The 17,477-nt window shown below is 45.0% G+C and overlaps 1 protein-coding gene across 2 annotated transcripts; it reads right to left on the minus strand.

Annotated features, from left to right (window-relative positions):
- Window positions 1-470: 470 nt before the first annotated feature.
- ret (ret proto-oncogene receptor tyrosine kinase) lies at window positions 471-16,057 on the minus strand. 2 transcript variants are annotated; one of them, XM_057047970.1, is made up of 20 exons: window positions 15,727-16,057; window positions 7,404-7,649; window positions 6,684-6,977; window positions 6,372-6,610; window positions 6,108-6,294; window positions 5,819-6,018; window positions 5,412-5,694; window positions 5,168-5,290; window positions 4,950-5,060; window positions 4,739-4,852; window positions 4,426-4,670; window positions 4,195-4,342; window positions 4,005-4,112; window positions 3,707-3,921; window positions 3,398-3,520; window positions 3,242-3,312; window positions 2,969-3,106; window positions 2,779-2,878; window positions 2,170-2,317; window positions 471-1,392 (listed from the first exon to the last, which is right to left on the minus strand). In XM_057047970.1, exons 1-20 carry the CDS (start codon window positions 15,785-15,787, stop codon window positions 1,235-1,237), a joined length of 3,312 nt encoding a protein of 1,103 aa, XP_056903950.1. In that variant the 5' UTR covers window positions 15,788-16,057; the 3' UTR covers window positions 471-1,234. The 2 variants fall into 2 exon arrangements, with proteins under 2 accessions (XP_056903950.1, XP_056903951.1); XM_057047971.1 differs by lacking the exon at window positions 15,727-16,057 and adding an exon at window positions 11,111-11,240.
- Between the last annotated feature and the right edge of the window lie 1,420 nt (window positions 16,058-17,477).

Genomic DNA, 17,477 nt, shown 5'->3' on the forward strand with positions numbered 1-17,477 from the left:
GTGATGAATTCTGATTGAGAAAGCTTGAAGATCATAGAGCACTGAGACATTTGTTCATGGAACAAGGCAGTGAGGGTTAAATATTGGCCATCCATAGCTGTAAAAGCACAGCTGAACAAATCATGCCAGCAATTTACCTAGATAATACTGTACTGAATTAGTTGTTATTCATGGAAAGTCAAGTTTTAACATACACAACACACTGAGACTGTTGGGGTGTTTTATAGGTATAACTGTAAAAAAATAAATAAAAAAAACTGTTGTGAAAATTAAGTTAGATTGGAAAACCATTATTTTGGTGGAAATCTCCTGTGTTGTTTAGGTGAATTTACTCTCCCAGGTTGAGCCACAGAAGACCACCGGCGGGCTTGTCTGCGTTTCATGTGTGTGGGTATTTTTAGTCTAATCTTTATTACATTCGAGCTGATTATCCCCCCCAGCCACCCCAGACAGGAGGAAAAGCATGACCGAACCTTTTGTAATGTTTATTATTAATCAGAACATAATCAAATAATGCAACGATGATAACACTCATTAGTTTACATAATTCTAGTTTGTCCACAGAGATTGCCATTACAGTAAATCAGAGAGTGAACTTGAGGCTGACAGAGGACACAGTGACAAGCTGCACGAAGCGCCACGTCCATTCCACTGGCGCTGCACCCACATGTTGATATATTTCATGTAAATAACAGCTTATTTACATGTCCGGGTTACTATTCTTTGGCAAGAATCGCTTTGAGAAACACAAAACGGGTCTTTTTAATGGCTTGAGAAGCACAATCTCAGCACTTTTAGCATTTTTTTCTTTTGGGCTCTCAAGCCCAGCTCTCTAAAACGGGCGGTGATAAAGACGTCCCCTTCAATTCCTGGGTTGGAACGAGATCTTCACAGTCGCACGTTAACAAATGGAGGCTATTGTAGAAGCAAAACAGGCACTTAAAAGACACTGACAGTGGTCTACAATCTGGTATGATAGTCATGCAGTGGTACAACTCGGCCAACATGACCTCTGAGGTAATAATTAACATAGTGAAGAAGCTGAATGAAGCATGGTTTATATCAATCCAGTCGCTTTGGCAGCAGACAAACACCACCCCCGGTATTAAACCTCAAATACCCGTGCAACAGAAAGAAAGGGGAACCAACTTTAACATCAGATTGTATATGTACAGTCGTTTAGAAATATACACATCTACCAATTATTCATCTTTTCTACAGTGTCAGCTTGTCTTTAGCTATCAAGCTTGTCCACAGCTTTTGCAGGTGAAGGCAAAGCCATCCAGTTTGCATAAACACTATCATTGGCATATCTTGTAAAGACCGGATTAGTGGCATCATGTCTGTTGAGCGGTACCGGGCTCTTCTCGGGCCAGTTCGGGTATGACATGCCTAAAAACGAGAACACGTCATTTTTCTACTCTCAGTGAAAGACAAACAGCGTGCAGACAGTAAGGCTCTCAAACCAACCTCCGCAGGGTCTGTCTGCCCAATCAATCCCAATTTTGGTGAAAAGGTTCGGCTCTGAGCGGTAAAACGTGATCCGATTTTCTTTAAAGATACAGTGCTAACGTTTATCAAACCTCTAGGTTTGAGGCTCTCTTTTAGTTTTGATCAATGTCACCCTCAAGTTGCTGCAGAGCCTTACTGTTTCTCAGGTCAGTATTGTGAGGCGATCCTAGATATGAGGCCGTATACATCGAATGTCATGGAAACTGAGACAGTTAAAGAGTGATTGAACAACAGCGAGTGACGGAGCAGGGACCTGCTTCAAATGTTACACACTGTCTCCAACAATGGGAATAATGAAATGATCAGGATGAAGGGATGTTATGAAAATGCAAATGAAGCATGGCGTCACGTGCTAAATAAATTAGAAATTAAGGGTAGTTTCACTATATACACATTTTGGTCGGCGTTCATGTACATTAGAAGCAGGTCCAAACAAACCAAAAACAGTCAAGACACAAGATTTTTTTGGTAACTGAGTCTCTCATTTACTATGAAATGGGAGATTATGTGGGCATTAATCAGCAGTAACAGGCATGCCTACAGGTCACGGTCACACACACTTGACTACAGAAAAGCCAATCACAGCTTGACAAAGAAATTAGAGCTTGTGTTGTGTGTCCTGTTTCTAAAATCGAGTAAATGCGTGGGAGATTCTACCATAGAGCTTGTTTTCAATCCATGTGGAGGGGAGGGTTCGAGGGAGAGGGGCGTTATTACAGTCCACTAGGGGCGTGTCCTCTTCAGAGAGGGCGTCGTCGTACAGCAGGGCGTCGGCCGGTGTGGAAGCTGCCAGGTCCAGGTAGTCCTGACATGAGCAAATAAATATCCAATTAGGCACGCGGAGCAGTAATGTTTATAGATCCAGGGAAAATTTGTGTTTTCTCGTGGCCTCAAGCGAAGTGGCCGCTAATCGAATTTGAGCCGCTAACCTGCTGCGTTCTGGGACGTCTGCAATATCCTTAACCTTAAAAAAAATCGATATTTGGCCTCACGCTTGCCTGGCTACTCATTACGCAGCACAAGGCTACATTTTGGACTTGCATTCAAACACTAATCATGGTGTCTGAAATTTGTCAAGAGAGGAGATAACACAGCGACGGCTGTTTTCGTTTCCTTGTAAATTTACAGTGCACGCTGCAGTCCAAGCAGCAGAGGCCCCTGTTAGCCAGGCAGTAGTGCCAGTCATGCACGGAAAGATGCTGATTCATTACTTCTTTCTCTTGGAAGACTATGAATAACTTATGTGTTTTTATAGCTTCACCATACCCGACTTTTCACCATCATCTTTTCCAGTTCTTTGCTAATGTCTGAGAATGTCGGCCTCTTGTCTGGCTCCTGTTTCCAGCATCGGAGCATGAGGTTATACCTGCAGACACAAAAGAGGTTTGCAGAGGGTGTGTGTCATTTTGTTCTCCCCCAGTCTCTTAATAACCCTGTGGAGAAAGCCAGAGCTTACATTTCTTCTGAGCAGTTCTCTGGTCTCTCCATCCTGTAGCCAGTCTTCAGCAGGTTAAAGAGGCGTTCGGGAGCAATGCCTGGGTATGGATTTCCACCCAGCATCACAATTTCCCACAGCAGCACGCCAAAGGACCAGCTAAAGTAGGAAAAAAAGAAATAATTTCAATAGAAATAAACATAATTAATTAAAATAGCTAAGCTAGGCTACTGACTGCAGTTTATATTGAATTACATACGTAACCATAGACAAATCACACAAATGCGCACTCACACGTCGCTCTGCGTTGTGTAAATGTGATCAAACAAGGACTCTATTGCCATCCATTTCACAGGTATACGGCCCTGGAAAGAAAATAGAGGAAATAATGTTGATTTCACACCAAAGACTGTAGGGTACCAAAAGTGTTTCTCTCTACTTTGCTTTTACCTTGCTTCTTTTAACATACGAATCCTCTTCGTACACGTCTCTGGAGAGGCCAAAATCAGAGATCTTCATTTTTCTTCCTTCAGCTACAAGGACGTTTCGTGCTGCAAGGTCCCTGTGGACAAGCTGAACCCCCGAGAGATGCTAATTTAGCGAGCCGTCCAGGGTTTATGCGTGCACAATGTCTCAGAAACTTTAACTTCATCCAGCCTAGACACCATAACCTATTTTTTTTTAGTCTTTTTATGTTTCTAATAATATTAGGACCTGCAGCAGCATTGACGCCGTCTATGTACGTGAGCTGTTTAGTACCTTCATCTCAGCCAGGTACTGCATGCCTCTGGAAATCTGCCATGCAAAGGAAATCAGGTCCCCCATGGTTAGTGCTCTGTCGTCTGGGTTCTCAAGGTAGCTGGAGTTCCGGTTAGCGTCCCTGCCCATGTAGCTCGGTCCAACTTTCCGACTCTCACGCAGGAAGTTGCGAAGTGAACCATACTTGGCGTATTCCACAATAAGATACAATGGACCTATTCAAGGAAACGTGGGCCTTAATGCTCCAAAAGTAGGGACACCTCCCACAGTAGCAACAGCAGAAAGACTGAGGGCTCACCGTCCTGGCTGCACGCCCCGTACATCTTTATGACATGTGGATGGTTGACTTGTTTCAGTAACGTGAACTCTGAGAGGAGGTCGCGCAGCTCGCTGTGTGAGGCGTTTTCTGTGACCAGGAAAGAGAAGAAATTTCTCATATATCACCACCGCGTCTCCGCCTTGATGTCTCTTTTCCTGTGCAGCTTTACCTTTAAGCATTTTCACAGCTACGGTGGTGTATCCGGCCTTCCCTTTCAGTCTGAACGCCGTCGCTTTGACCACTTTTCCAAACTCGCCTTCGCCCAGCGTCTTGCCGAGTACCAGGTTTTTACGGGGAAACTCCCACTTGGGATCCTCCTGTTGGAATAAATATCTTTTTGACTTCTTAATCGGATCGGTGGCGTTGCCCGAGAAAAGTCTGACGGGAAGAAAAAGCTCACGGGAATTTTGAAGGTGTCAGTTTCGATGGATTCTTGAGAACCCCGCCGCAGGTTGTTGGCAGGGAAACTGATGGGGTAGGCCTGCGCCGGCCTTCGGAAGGTCATCTCGGCCGAGGCGATGGGAGGTTTAGGTGAGTTCTTGTGGTACCGGTGGATGAAGTACGAGGACAAGAGGATGGAGATGATGAAGGAGAGGAGCAGCGCTGTGGCGATGATGGTCTTGCACATGTCATCACAGATGGTCTCTGCGTGGACAGAAGATGAGGACAGTGATGCATTGCTTTTTAAGAAGGTGCTCTTAAGACAATCTCACCCTTGATGTCTTCTTTTTCACAGAAGCATTTCTCCGTGTAGCAGTAGCAGGTTCCGTGGCCAGCCTGGATCCCGTTTCTCAGGCCTCGTTCGTGACCGCCGATGACGGGCTTCTCTTTAAAGACAGCAAGCAAACCGCAGGGTAAAAACGCCTGAGTGGCCATAATCACGGGTGCCTTTTTATCAAATTGTAATATTTGGGATGGTCTCACTTGTGCAGTCTTGTGGGCATATCGACGCATCTTTGCTTTCGACTGCATCGCAAAATCCGTCCGGACACGTGCGCAGGTCCGGGGAGCACGTCGAGTAGTTCTCAGATATTCCTGGAACCGATAATCATCACCATCACCTGCTTTCTTGATCGAGGCTCACTTGTTCCAGAAAGACTGCAAAGTGTGATACGGGATGGGTCCGTGGTAGCGTTTCATACCTTTGTCGTAGCCTTGCCTCCACTGGCATCGACCCGTTGTCGTCCCGAGACCGCGGGCGGACTCGCAGTCCGCTCGCCGTCTGTTTTCTGCACAGGACAGGAGCGGCTGGCTCTCCTGACCAGCTTTAGTAAAAGACACACCAACAAACCTTTAAGAGCTCTTCAGCAAACATTACCATAAATATTAAAGTTGAGACATAAACCACTTTTTTTCAGAGGAACTGTAGAAAGGTTTTTTGCTGACCTTCATTATCTAGTATTATTTGGATCTGTGTGCTGGTCTCCAGCTGCGTGTGCTCCTCCTTAACTACGACGAGGTACTGCAGGTCCTGGCACTCGGGCCTGCGCAGCGCCTCCGAGTCATTCACGTACAGCAAGGCCCACATCTCGTCCGGGGCCTGGGCGATTCTGACGGCTGCGTGGCACGACTGTGCGTCGGCGGACGCGTTCTTATCCGGCACCTCGAGGCGGTATGTGACCCTGAAGCCGTCAAACTGCTGGCAGTTTTCCACGCACACTTTCCCAACCTGCGAGGAGTTGGAACACCGGAAATCTAGTTTAATAAGCTACGTGCTCAATGGCGAGCTAGCTCGATTAGAGTGCATTTGCTAGTTTCCGACATAATTTTCTGAGGTATGAAAGCAGCCCTGCCTGTGCGTAGGATGAAGCTCTGCGTGTTAGCGGGAATATGTGTGTGATGTTGGAGAACTGGATGTGGACGGGCAAAATGGTGATGTTGAAGTGAAGCAGCACAGTTCCCTCCAGGCCTGGGTAGGTGGTGTCGTTCACCAGGTAGTCCAGCTGCAGAGTGCGGTTCTCCATCACATTAAGGTTCCTCTTCAGCACAAGGTCTGAAAAAGGAGCGATAAGAGTGGGGAGATGTTTAAAATTACAGCGAAGACGCACAGAGATGGGTTTGAGTCTCTCCTGGGTTGCTCACAGTAGTCATGGACGGTCTCTCGGATGCCTCCTTGAGCTTTCCTCTCTCTGAAGGAGCTTTTTATGTCAAAGGTTTCCTTTGCCCAAGGATCAATATTCAACAGAGTCCCCACGTATTTATTATGACTCCTGCCTATGATTGGGGTCAGGTCCCTGTCGAACACGGACAAAGTGCCAAAAGAGCCACCCTGCAAGGAAAATAAGGACGTTTGAAATGAAACCCTAGTGAGGTCATCGCCGCAGCACGCCGCATAAACCTTCTCACCACAGTCCGGTTGAAGCTGATGACGATATCGGCCGTGTCGGTTCCATTCAGATACGGCGCGTTATCGTCCTCGTCGTCGACAAAAATGTCCAGCGACGTTTCCACCTTGGTGATGACCGTCTCCGTTTGTACCGTGCATACCAGCAGAAGTCTGTAGCTTTCGCTCTCCTCGCGGTCCAACATGGCCGTCACCACTAGCTCTGCGGTGGTCTCGTTCACGGCAAAAGGCGCCGGGGTCTCTGCAGGTAAGAGAAGCCAAAGGAAGTCAAACCTTCAACCCACTTTATTTCTGATTATTCTGAGGTGTCCCACCTGTCTCCACATTGTAGGAGATGGTGTAATTGGGGCAAACGTTGAACCTGCTGAGGCGCCGGAGTTGCCGTAAGGCCCCAGGGAACCTGTTTTCTGTGATATGGGGGTTGGAGGTGTCCTTGTGTGGGAAACACAGCTCCTTTAAGTCAGTCTGGCCACACTGAGGCATTGTGGCGTTGACAAACTCCAGGTTGATGCGTGGGCAGCTTCTGCTGTTGCACAGGGAGTTCTTGGTAAAGCCTGGTAACGCCATGACGTGCATGCTCAGCTTCTTCACAGACTGGGAACTTGGGTCTGACACACAGCAGAAGCAAAGGGACACTTTAATCTCAAACAGTGCAATTTCTGATGACTCAGCTCCATTTTCCTGCGCGCAATTTCCTTATTATCCTGAAAGCCTCCGTATGTAAACAGCATAAATGTCAATCTAATCTACTCTCAATAGAACTTCACTGTACAAATGACATCATATCTGCATATGACTAATATGAAAATAATCATATTGTCATGAACCAAAGCAAAAATAAGTAAATTCAATAAAATTGAAAAGTGAAAATAGTTAAAACACAGTAGCTAATATGGAGAATGTGAAAAGGATTAAATAGCAAGGTGATAATCAAGAAGCTATATTACATATATTTTTAAACTGAGGATTTAAAATGTTGCAATTTGATGAGTAATATGTGTGACAGTGTTTCCCCCTGCTGGCGTAGAGCTCACAGAATGAGGCGAAGTCGCTCTCCTCCAGGGTCTTGTTCAGGGACAGCACCCCGGTGCTAATGTCCAGCCTGAACCAGGAGACGTGGGCAGGACGTCTCCGAGAGTTCATCGAGCACAGGTAGAAATGAGGCCGCTCTGTGTCACCGTCACGCATGGCGTGCACCTGGAGCACCGGCGTTCCTGCCGGCTGGCCAACGTACACGGTCTCGATGTACTCATTCTGAGAAAAGTACAATCCCGTCACTCCTGCAGAGAGAAGGAGCAGAACGCATGAATTTAGGGACAGATTTGTGGATTTGTCACATGCAACAGTCGGTGGGTGCAACATTTTAAATGTCCCTGCACTTAAACTGGAGTTTGTGCTTGTTTTTTTTTTAATGTAACGGTGACAAATAGTGGCTCCAACACCCAGAACTGCAGCATAATTATTCAATATTAACTATTCATGGTTTTACAAATGTAGAATTAGTTCTTGAATTTATTTCCTGATTCGTAAATTAGGATTAGGGTTGGTATTGTCTGTTAGAGGGATGAGCACAGAAAGAAACAAGATCTCTGTAATGCTCCTTAAGAAACAACAGGGGGTGCTCCTACTCCTTCATACAAATTATTCCATTTTCCGAACTTTTAAATCTGAGATGGTGACCAGAAAAATGTTGCAAAAGGAAGAAGGACAAAGTTTAAACGAAGATGGCACAAATAGCTCATCCTGAATATTAAATTATGGTTATTTCAGCCGTCAGCAGGTAACAGAGCCGTAGAACAAAACCCGCCGCCAATAATCCGAATGGAACATGAACACATAGAACGTGGGCAGAATTATTTCTCTTTCATTTCACTCTTTGTTCAGTTGTGCTGATAGAGGAAATTGAAAGCAGGGGCTTGAATGACGCTCATGCAGCTTCTAATGAATTTCTCATCTGTCCAATAACACGTGGTTTCCGATTCTCCTTGCGTTCACATTCTGATGTTTAATTACCAGCGATAACATGATACGGTACAGAAATGACTTATTACCTGCTGGAGGGGAGTGTGGAGTGTTTATGTGCGTCAGGTAATCCATACAGAACAAAGCAGATGGTGTGTTTTACAGGAAAATGGAGATGTGTGTGTTCCTCCTGTAATTACACCCCTGTTATGCTCCCCTTTAACGGCTGTGTGATCATTTAGGGAGCGGACTAATGTCATTAGCAGACAGCAAAACTAGATTTTCTATTTCTGCGGGTGCAGTTCAGGCTTCGCTTCTGGTTTCAGACATTGATTTAATTTAGCAGAAGTTAGATGACAGGACCCTGAGCTGATAGATAAAATGTGGCCGACCTTCTCTGAAGGATACAGAGCCATTCACGGATGTTGCGGCCTTCTTTTAATTAACAGGGTTACGAGGACATAAAACAAACAGGGTGTAAATCCTGCAGCTCCGGGGCCGAGGGTGTGTTTCCTCAGTGCCCGTTTAAACCTGAATGAAGGATTCTAAGGGCTCATGCATGGTGATCGTCATTAAAAACAGAAAAACATCTGATCCAAATCACTGAACCAATTTTTGAAAAGATAATAAATACTTTTTGTGGACGCCAGGTCTTAGAAGCGAGCAGCAGGCGCGTTTCTCACTTACAGCTGAGTTGAATTTAGTTATCAAACCGTCCAATAACAAAAGTAATTATATAAACGGTTATTTTGTCCTCGTTGCGTGCTGCCCCGAGCTGCAGCCACGCCCAGGAACGTGTATGCTAGTTCAGCTCTGTACACGATATAAAAAACTCAATATCTTGTCTTGAATGCATATATAGAGCATCTGAAAAGCAGAAGTGTGATGTACGAGGAGGCAAACAAAGCTTAACTAGGGATCTGCTCAGTAAAGTGACCCCTGACAACAACCCCCGAAGGTACATCTTGAAGTGGCCACTAGAGGGAGCCCTTATCCTCATGCTTGAGGCAAAAAATAAGTGAAAACTTCGGCCTCGTCGTTACCAAAAAGCAGTCCAGACTCAGACCCACACTAATCTAATATATCAAAGATCTTTGGCTCATTTGTAGCTTTAATAGACTAAAAATACTCTCACATTCTGCAGCTCTTTATTGGATGTAATTAATTCATTAAATCTACAGATATCACACACAACGCCACCATGAATCAAACAGGGCAGATGACAGCGGTTGAGCAAATCAAACCAGAGGGGCCCAATGTGTCAACCATGTGGGAGCCGCGCACATTTTATGAATGCAGGAGTTGGCGCGCAGCCAGAAAGGCTGGAACCCATGCAACACAATTTGTTTATATCATTCAAAATTCAATTTCTTTCCAGGACCGGGGCCAACGGAAAGCAAGCAGTTTATATCAAAACTAATTAATTGAATGCATCAAGCAGGCCTCTGCAAATGGCATATTCTGCTCTGTTAAGCCATGATGATGATTTTCCAAAGGCACAACACATTACCTTCCATAAATGATACAAAGGAGTGATCGAAATCTAAATATTAGTGGCATTTCACCATTTCCTGATTGAGCGGGGATAAATGATTTAATATCGTCCACACGCAACAACAACAACACGCCTTTTTCTTCAACAGCATTGACCTGCCATATCTGCCAGTGTGTAAACACTGGCGTCATAAGCAGAGCTTTTACAGCCTTCAGCCGCCTATAAAAGCGACGCAGAGCTGCCACACACACTGTGATTTCTTCAAAAGCTGGAATAAATAATTTTGCAAACAAAGCACATGTTTGAACAGGAGGACTCTTGTAGCAATCCCTGTTTACAAAAGATATCGTGTCCGGCTGAGCGAACAGTGACATTGAACTCGTACGTCACTTGTTTGCTGAGGAAAACATCGCTGATGGAAACTCTCCCACTCATCTGTAAACACACAATCTTCCTATTAGCGTGTGATGACTGCAGTTTCCCCCAGTTAATTGTGGCCTGCGTCTGATTTGCCTTGCAGAAGAGGGCGAAAAGGACACGCGCTCGTCACAAAATCCTGAGCCGCATCCAGGAGTCCTCAGAGCTGAGCGGGCAGGACGACCTCCCCGTCGTCCCAGACAAAGACAGGAACTCAATTAGCTCGATGCGTGCTTTGGCTGGTAGATTTCACAGCCATGAGCTCATGTGCCATACTTAAATGCGGCCTTACTGATCTACCTCTTCCAGTCTGAAATAAAAGGTGCTTGTCAGGATACCCAGACGGCCGGATGATTCATCGCCTCATTTCCCGGCGTTTCCTGCAGACACCGAGCTCTTTGCCGGACTGAACGTCCTTTCTCTCCCAAGGTCAACGTATCTGCATCTGTCCCTTCTAACGACCTATTGAAGAGATCTGGCAGCAGACCAATCAATAACCATAGTAATGAACAGTGACGCTGATTGTTTTCCACTAATGAGATCAGGAGAAAGGCCTGGGGCTGCATGGATGCAATAATCTGTGTTACACGCATGGACATGCTTGTTTAATAGAAATATCGCTTCTACTGTACGAGTCTAATTTCACAGCCAAATCCACACTTGGCTCCATCGATCGTGCCATTTCTAAATGAGCCATCATGCATTCTGCTGCATTACAAAGCCTTTCCCCTTTATTTACCATAATAAATATCACAACCGCTCTGCAAACCTATCGCAAATACTCTGCTTTCAAGATGTTATGGAAATGCTTCTCTTCAAGGATTCAATTAACTAAGAAGCTGCACGCTGAGCAATAATTCCACTCACCAAAGATGTTATTGATCATAATGTTCTGAAATCTCTCGGGTTTCCTGTGCCAGCACACAAATATTGCTGCGTCATGCCGCGCTGGATCCGCAAACTGGATTTATTGTAAGCGCCTGATTGCGATGCTCTCAATCTGAAAGACGAAGGCTGATGAGGAAAGCCATTTCCTGTAATGACAACACGGCCATCAAAGGTTTCATGGGAGCAACATGATATCTGATCACAGTTTGGGAGAGACGGTCCGGGCTCCAGGTAGCTTCACCGTGATGCATACCGTAACACAATAATCAATTAGCCCATGGTGTAACCCAATTATCCTACTGAGAATACAAGAGCTAAGATACAATGAACCATGTTCATCAGTCATCAAGAAATCTAATAGAACATCCCTTTAGGGAGTAGCTCCAAGTACAAATTTGGTTTAAGAATTCCTGTGGGGACGACAGGGGCATGGCGGATTCAACTCGTGGTCCATCACAGATGACACAGGTTGGACGCAGGAATCATTAGATCACTTTGATAAAACATAACGACAATATAAAGCAAACAGAGTAACTTATATTCGCTGTATGGATTCCTTTTTACTCTTCTTCTGACAACAAAACAAACAACAGTAGATATTTCAAATGGCTACTTGCTAGTATTGCTGCGCTGAGAGCACATAGCATTATGCTAATATAATAGCAACAGTAAAACTATTTTAGCAATCATGAATATCGTATCTGCTGAGCACTAACATATACTTGAGTAATTTCACTTTATTTCTGTTAGTATATGTAATATACGTTTGAACCATATAACAATTGTCCTACATTAGTAAGTTTTTAAAAGCCCAAACCTATAAAGAAGCACTTTTGTGCCTCATCCTGCTGTAATAAACTCGAGTACTGGATATTGTTCTGTCTTGTTCTTATATTGTTCTGTCGGATGTATGGACTGAATCTTAAGTGTGACCTATTTTGGTGGAAAATATCCTTTTTTACTGCTCATTTTAAAATGACACTCATTTTGTTTGACCTAATAACATTTTTCCACCAAACAGATGCAGAAATACAGAATCTCACTTTGAAAATGTTTCAAAGAGAGCTATTTATTTCCTAAAAAAATGCTGCTGACATTGTTGTCGACATTACTCATGCAGCAACGTTCCTCTTGTACTAAAGAAATAAGTACTTTTCATCAATTAAATCACAGAAAAACAGCTTAGATTAAAATAAGCACACACTTAAGTAATATTATGTGCAGCATTCAAGCACCATTGATTTAAATGTGAAGACAAAAGTGCTGCGGAGAAGACTTCGAATGCTCTGGAGTAGACATCCGATGCGTTATATTATTGTAACAAAGGAAGGGATGTTTCTGTGGAAGAGACAAGGAGAGATTTTCCAGCACAGATGGAAATAAAAGCTTTCAGGGACTCCAGTTCTGGCAGGTGGTGGAAGGAATGAAAGTCCAGTGGAAGAAACATTTCCAATACATTTGTCCATTTCAGTAAAGTGAAGGATCAGTGAGATGAAACAGTAAAGCCCTCATGGAGCCAGCAGAAGAGGAAAAAGACGAAGAGCGTTTGCCGCAACTATGGCCAAAATATCAAAGCTTTGTTTATACCTCACAGTCCGCCAAATGTGGTCATGGTGTGGTCCGTTGTAGCGAGCATGGGGTCAGACACACCGTGCACTGCCGGGTGCCTGGAAAATAACTCGTCAAACCCATGTGAAACGAGAGGACGAAGTGCCCCGGGGGCAAAATTTCAATCAATGTCTCCTCGTCCTTTCACCACAGCAAATTAGATTCTAGGCGTACATGGCATGACCCTGAACTGACTAGAGGATCAGGCAAGAGAGCTTTGACAGGTAGGACCATGAAATAACCCAGCAGCAGTGGCAGCAGCGCTCAGTTGGTTGTCAACATATATTAAACATACACCTCATTTAAAAAACCCAAATATGAAGCCTTCTAAGGCTCTCTGTGGTGTTTAAAGGCAAAAGCGGGATGTCCTTAAACTTATGTCAGTAGGGCGAACGCTGGCCCTTTTCTTAGCAACACTGAGCGTTTCCTCGCCTATTTTTTTTTCAGTGACTCGGGGTGTGTGAGGGTGGAGGGTGGGGGAGTGACGGGGACTTTAGCGGGCAGCGGAGGGGGCCAGATGGCTGAGATTGTATATCATGCCGCGATATTAAACCTGCTTTGCAAAACTTAACCATCAAACCGCACAAAACAAGCGTGCGACTCCACAGAGCTCCCTCTTCCAGAGAGCGCTAACAATGTTGAGCCAATTTATTTATCCAATTATACTAAACGAGATGTAGTGACAGCAAGAATTGAAAATAGGCAAGATTTACGCATCCATGTAGACAAGGCCAAAACAGGAGCTTTACTAAATCAAATACTGTTAGAGGGCAGCGTGCAACATTTAAGATTTATTGGTCTCTTCTCTCTCAAAAGCAACGGATGCTGATGAAAATGATGCCTCCAATGGGGGGGAGAGGCGGAGGCAGCTAAACAGGCAAACATGGCTTCCTCTGGGATGGTCGGCGCTCGGGATGAGCCCTTTGTTAAGGTCACAGAGGTGAATGCTGCAGTAGCAAGGTCACGGTGGGAGATAAACTGATCGATGCTTCTGTGTGGAAACATCTGTGGCTCCACGTGAGGATGAAAGGAATTAAGTAGGGGTGTCTGTTAACAGGATTGGGCTAATTTAAGTGGAGGCGTTCGCTGGGTATACCCACAAACCATTTATCAAGATGACAAAATTCAAGAAAATTTCCTGCAAGCTACTAGGATTAAGTGATCTTTTATCATCCACGTTGATAAATTACACAACAGGACTGTCACACAACAGTTCTCTCGATGCTGGAACCTCCAACAGCACTGAAGAGAGAAGGGGTCGCACGTGGCCGTGCTCTTTTCCCAAAACTATGAATCAGTGGTCAGGGTCGGGAGTGGTCCGTGCCAGGCCTTCCGCCCGTGCCGTCTCCACGTACCTGTGTAACATGCGATATTTTCCGGAAGCAAAACAAACAGCGGGTGTTTGCCCAGAGATAGAAGCAGCTGCTGCGCACCTGCCTGCAGCTGCTCTTCTGACAAGTGTGGGTCTTTTGTTGAAGCAAAGGTGAGGGGCGTGGGGGAAGGCGTGAAGGGAGGAATAGATTTCAGCACCCATTTAATTATTTTCGCCTCCTTGACAAATGAAAATGAACTATTCGAACCGTTTGTCCGTGAATATGAGGCGGCTTCGGAGAGGGCACAAAGTGGATCTGAGAGGTTAATATATGTAGATGTGACTGGGGCATTTGTTACAGTCAAAATTGTTTCTAGGGGCTTTACAGAATCCCAGGGCCTGACCCCCAGCAAGCAACAGTGGCAAGGAAAAACTCCCCTTTAACAGGAAGAAACCTTGAGCAGGACCAGGCTCATTTAGGGGGACCCTCCTGTTGATGGCCGACTGGGTAGAGAGAGGAGAAGGGGGAGGACAGGTAGAGGAGAGAATAGGCAAAGATCAGGGAAATACATTAATAGTACAAGCTGCTGGTATAAGAGTAGAGTGGGTCAGCAGGGTCGGAGGTCGGCAGGCCAGCATACAGCTATAAAGGCAGCTATACCTGTAGATGGATACGGAGGATGGGGGCGGGGCAGAGAAACTACACAAGAAACACACGACGACACTGTTTGATTAAAGAAAATATCCTGAGAACATTACATCTGCCTGTGCCACATGAAAAAAAAATCCATTAATCATTTTAACCACAGTGCAGGGAAGTGCACTCCTGGGAGATTACGTATGGCCAGAGTTTATTGTAAGTCCACTTTTGAGATCACATAATAGACTCGGTTTATCCTCATTAAGTCGATCATTTTGGTCCGAACCTTTAATGCCGCCAGACAAAGATAACGACAGTCACACTTTCCAGTTTGTCCCTGAAGGCTGGGACTAGTCTGTGGCCCTAACTCCAGCATTCCACACAATGGCCTCTTTGAAAAGCATCACATCTGACATGCTGGCCGCCCGCTGAGATGGACACACTCCTGAACTATGAGAGACATTTTAAATTTAGACGGCGCGTGGGGACAATGTTGGTACAGTTGGGCTGAGGGATTGGGAATGGGATTATAATATTATGATATATGGCATTCATTTGTCTGCAGGTTCCACTGTGCCATACCAGACATAACAACCACACAGCGCTCAATGCAAACATTGACTTTCTGCGGCACGAAACAATATGGGGATTGTGTCATTTGGACACAGTTTGCAGATCTTTCAAAAGTCCAAAACACATTTTAAACCTATGCATGCTGTGTCATTTCCTGACTTTCTGCAGTCAAAACTTTTTTCCCCATCAAGATTTCCAGCTTTAGGCATGATAGACTAAATAAATTGGCTCCTGCTTTGCTTATATCTCCATTATTTTATTTATTTATTTATTTTTTTGCCAACAGGATAGCTGAAAAGATGCTGGTGCTTCAAATAGCAGCACAAATATTAAAATGACACATTATACAAACAAAATTAATCTCAAAACTCTATTTTTTTTATGGAATAACTGAGCCAACATGTACCTATTTCCCCCGCAGCATGATTAACAAAAAGCAATAGCACTGATGGAGAATCTTACCGTCCAGCAGCAGCAGCAGAACAACGATGTTTCCCCGAGAGAAACCATAACTTGACCCCATGTTCGCGAATCATAAGTGAAAGTTTTTGGAAGAAAATGTGCGACAGTTTGAAAAAAAAATAAAATTAGAAATTCCAACTGATGACCGAATGAAACACAGTAATATAAAAGACCAAGTGAGCGCCCTGTGCGCGCACGTAGCTCCGGGCAAATAAGATCCTCAGTGTTCCACAGGCGGGCGGCAGCAACGGTGTGCGGCTCCAGTGGCTGCTGGGCGGACTGTCTGTGCAGAGGGAGGAGGGTTCATTACTCACTGCCCCAGCAGGCGGCACACACAGCATCTACAGGAAATTTAAGAGCAGAATGTAACAGCGGGTCAGTCTACTCATTAACACACCCCAGGAGGGGGGTGGGGTGGGGGTGAATTAGCAATTCTAATTGGGTGTGTAATGCTTCAGCGGTCCCTGCACCATTTTCAGGTGTTTTCACTTGAATTTAGCCAAATAGGAAGAGTTTAAAGTGTCATTTGAGAAGGTTTCAGTGTGAGGGGCCCAGCATCAGGGGCTTGGAGCGGTTCACTGCTGAGCTGCCGGCCTGATCGCCACGTAAAAACACTTCAGCAGACATCTGCAATGTCTATTTGTGTAGAGCCAGAGCGGAAATCAGCTAGTGCAAAGCCTGGGAGTCTGGGGGTCTTTGGCGTACCTCTGCTAGATCTCTGCTGTGACTGGACGGTGCAGAGTGGGGAATTGCTGCAGCCTAAGGGCAGGAGTCGGACACCAGCCACTCACACAACCACTCTCCGATCAATGTCTGCACAACCAGAGAAGTACGCTGGAGCTCGCTGGGAAGACTGTTTCTGTGGAAACTTTCACCATGTGGAAGCAAAGTAGAATAACACGCTTGTTACTGTACCTGCACATGCACTCTGCTGTTCCCTCATCTGTATCAGCTGGAGTGAAACAGGGAGCACGTCGTTGGACAAAGGAATCACGCTGGTTTTGATAGGAGGATCAAAATACATTTATTCAAATACACTTAGGAATTAATGTATGTCTTCAAGATATCATATGAGATCACTAATGGACTCAAATGTTGGGTTTAGAGCACGAAGATAAATACTGCATCAGGGGAGAGTGTATGGATCATGATGCAATACAAGAAGCAGAGCGCTCTGCATGAGACCACTGATTCTGGGATAAAGTTTCCATATGACAGACTATAGGTATCCTGAGACTTTCGCTCAAAGATAATCAATGAACACAAGGAGATGTGTAGCCACGGTATGTAGCATCACAGTGGTATCATCTGGTCCCGGGCAGGCTTAGAGCACGGCCACAGCAGCAAAATCTCAGTAGAGATCATCCTTCTTGGTAAGGTGTTGGGCTGTAAGTGGTAAAATCCACAAAATTGGTTGTTTAATGTATGTTCTGCCTGAAAATACACACTTTTGAGTGATAGCAAAAGTGGATTTCCATAGTTTGGCTCTGTGGCTGTGGAAAAATGGTGGGGAGACTTTAAAACCCTGGTCCCTGCATCACTCCATCTAATCATGTACTTGAGCTACATATTATCATCCCTGGATAAAACTACGTGTGTATTAATTATGGACAGTGTAGAACATGCTCAGGCTGTTCTCTGGTGAATCGGATTTGTGTAATTTCCCTGATTTTCTAATGCAATTAGTGCGAGAGGTGTCCGTCCCATTAACGGCACTCCTTTGTGAGCTGTGCATCTTGACCCCTATTAAA

This window comes from Takifugu flavidus, chromosome 11 (assembly GCF_003711565.1).
Source record: "Takifugu flavidus isolate HTHZ2018 chromosome 11, ASM371156v2, whole genome shotgun sequence".
Classification (NCBI taxonomy): domain Eukaryota; kingdom Metazoa; phylum Chordata; class Actinopteri; order Tetraodontiformes; family Tetraodontidae; genus Takifugu; species Takifugu flavidus.

Coding starts and splice junctions, on each gene's coding strand:
- ret (XM_057047970.1), bottom strand. CDS start 15,787: ATGGGGTCAAGTTATGGTTTCTCTCGGGGAAACATCGTTGTTCTGCTG. Junction 4,671..4,738: donor TGAAAAAGAAGACATCAAGG/GTGAGATTGTCT, acceptor CTGTCCACGCAG/AGACCATCTGTGATGACATG. Junction 3,521..3,706: donor AGTACCTGGCTGAGATGAAG/GTACTAAACAGC, acceptor TCGGGGGTTCAG/CTTGTCCACAGGGACCTTGC.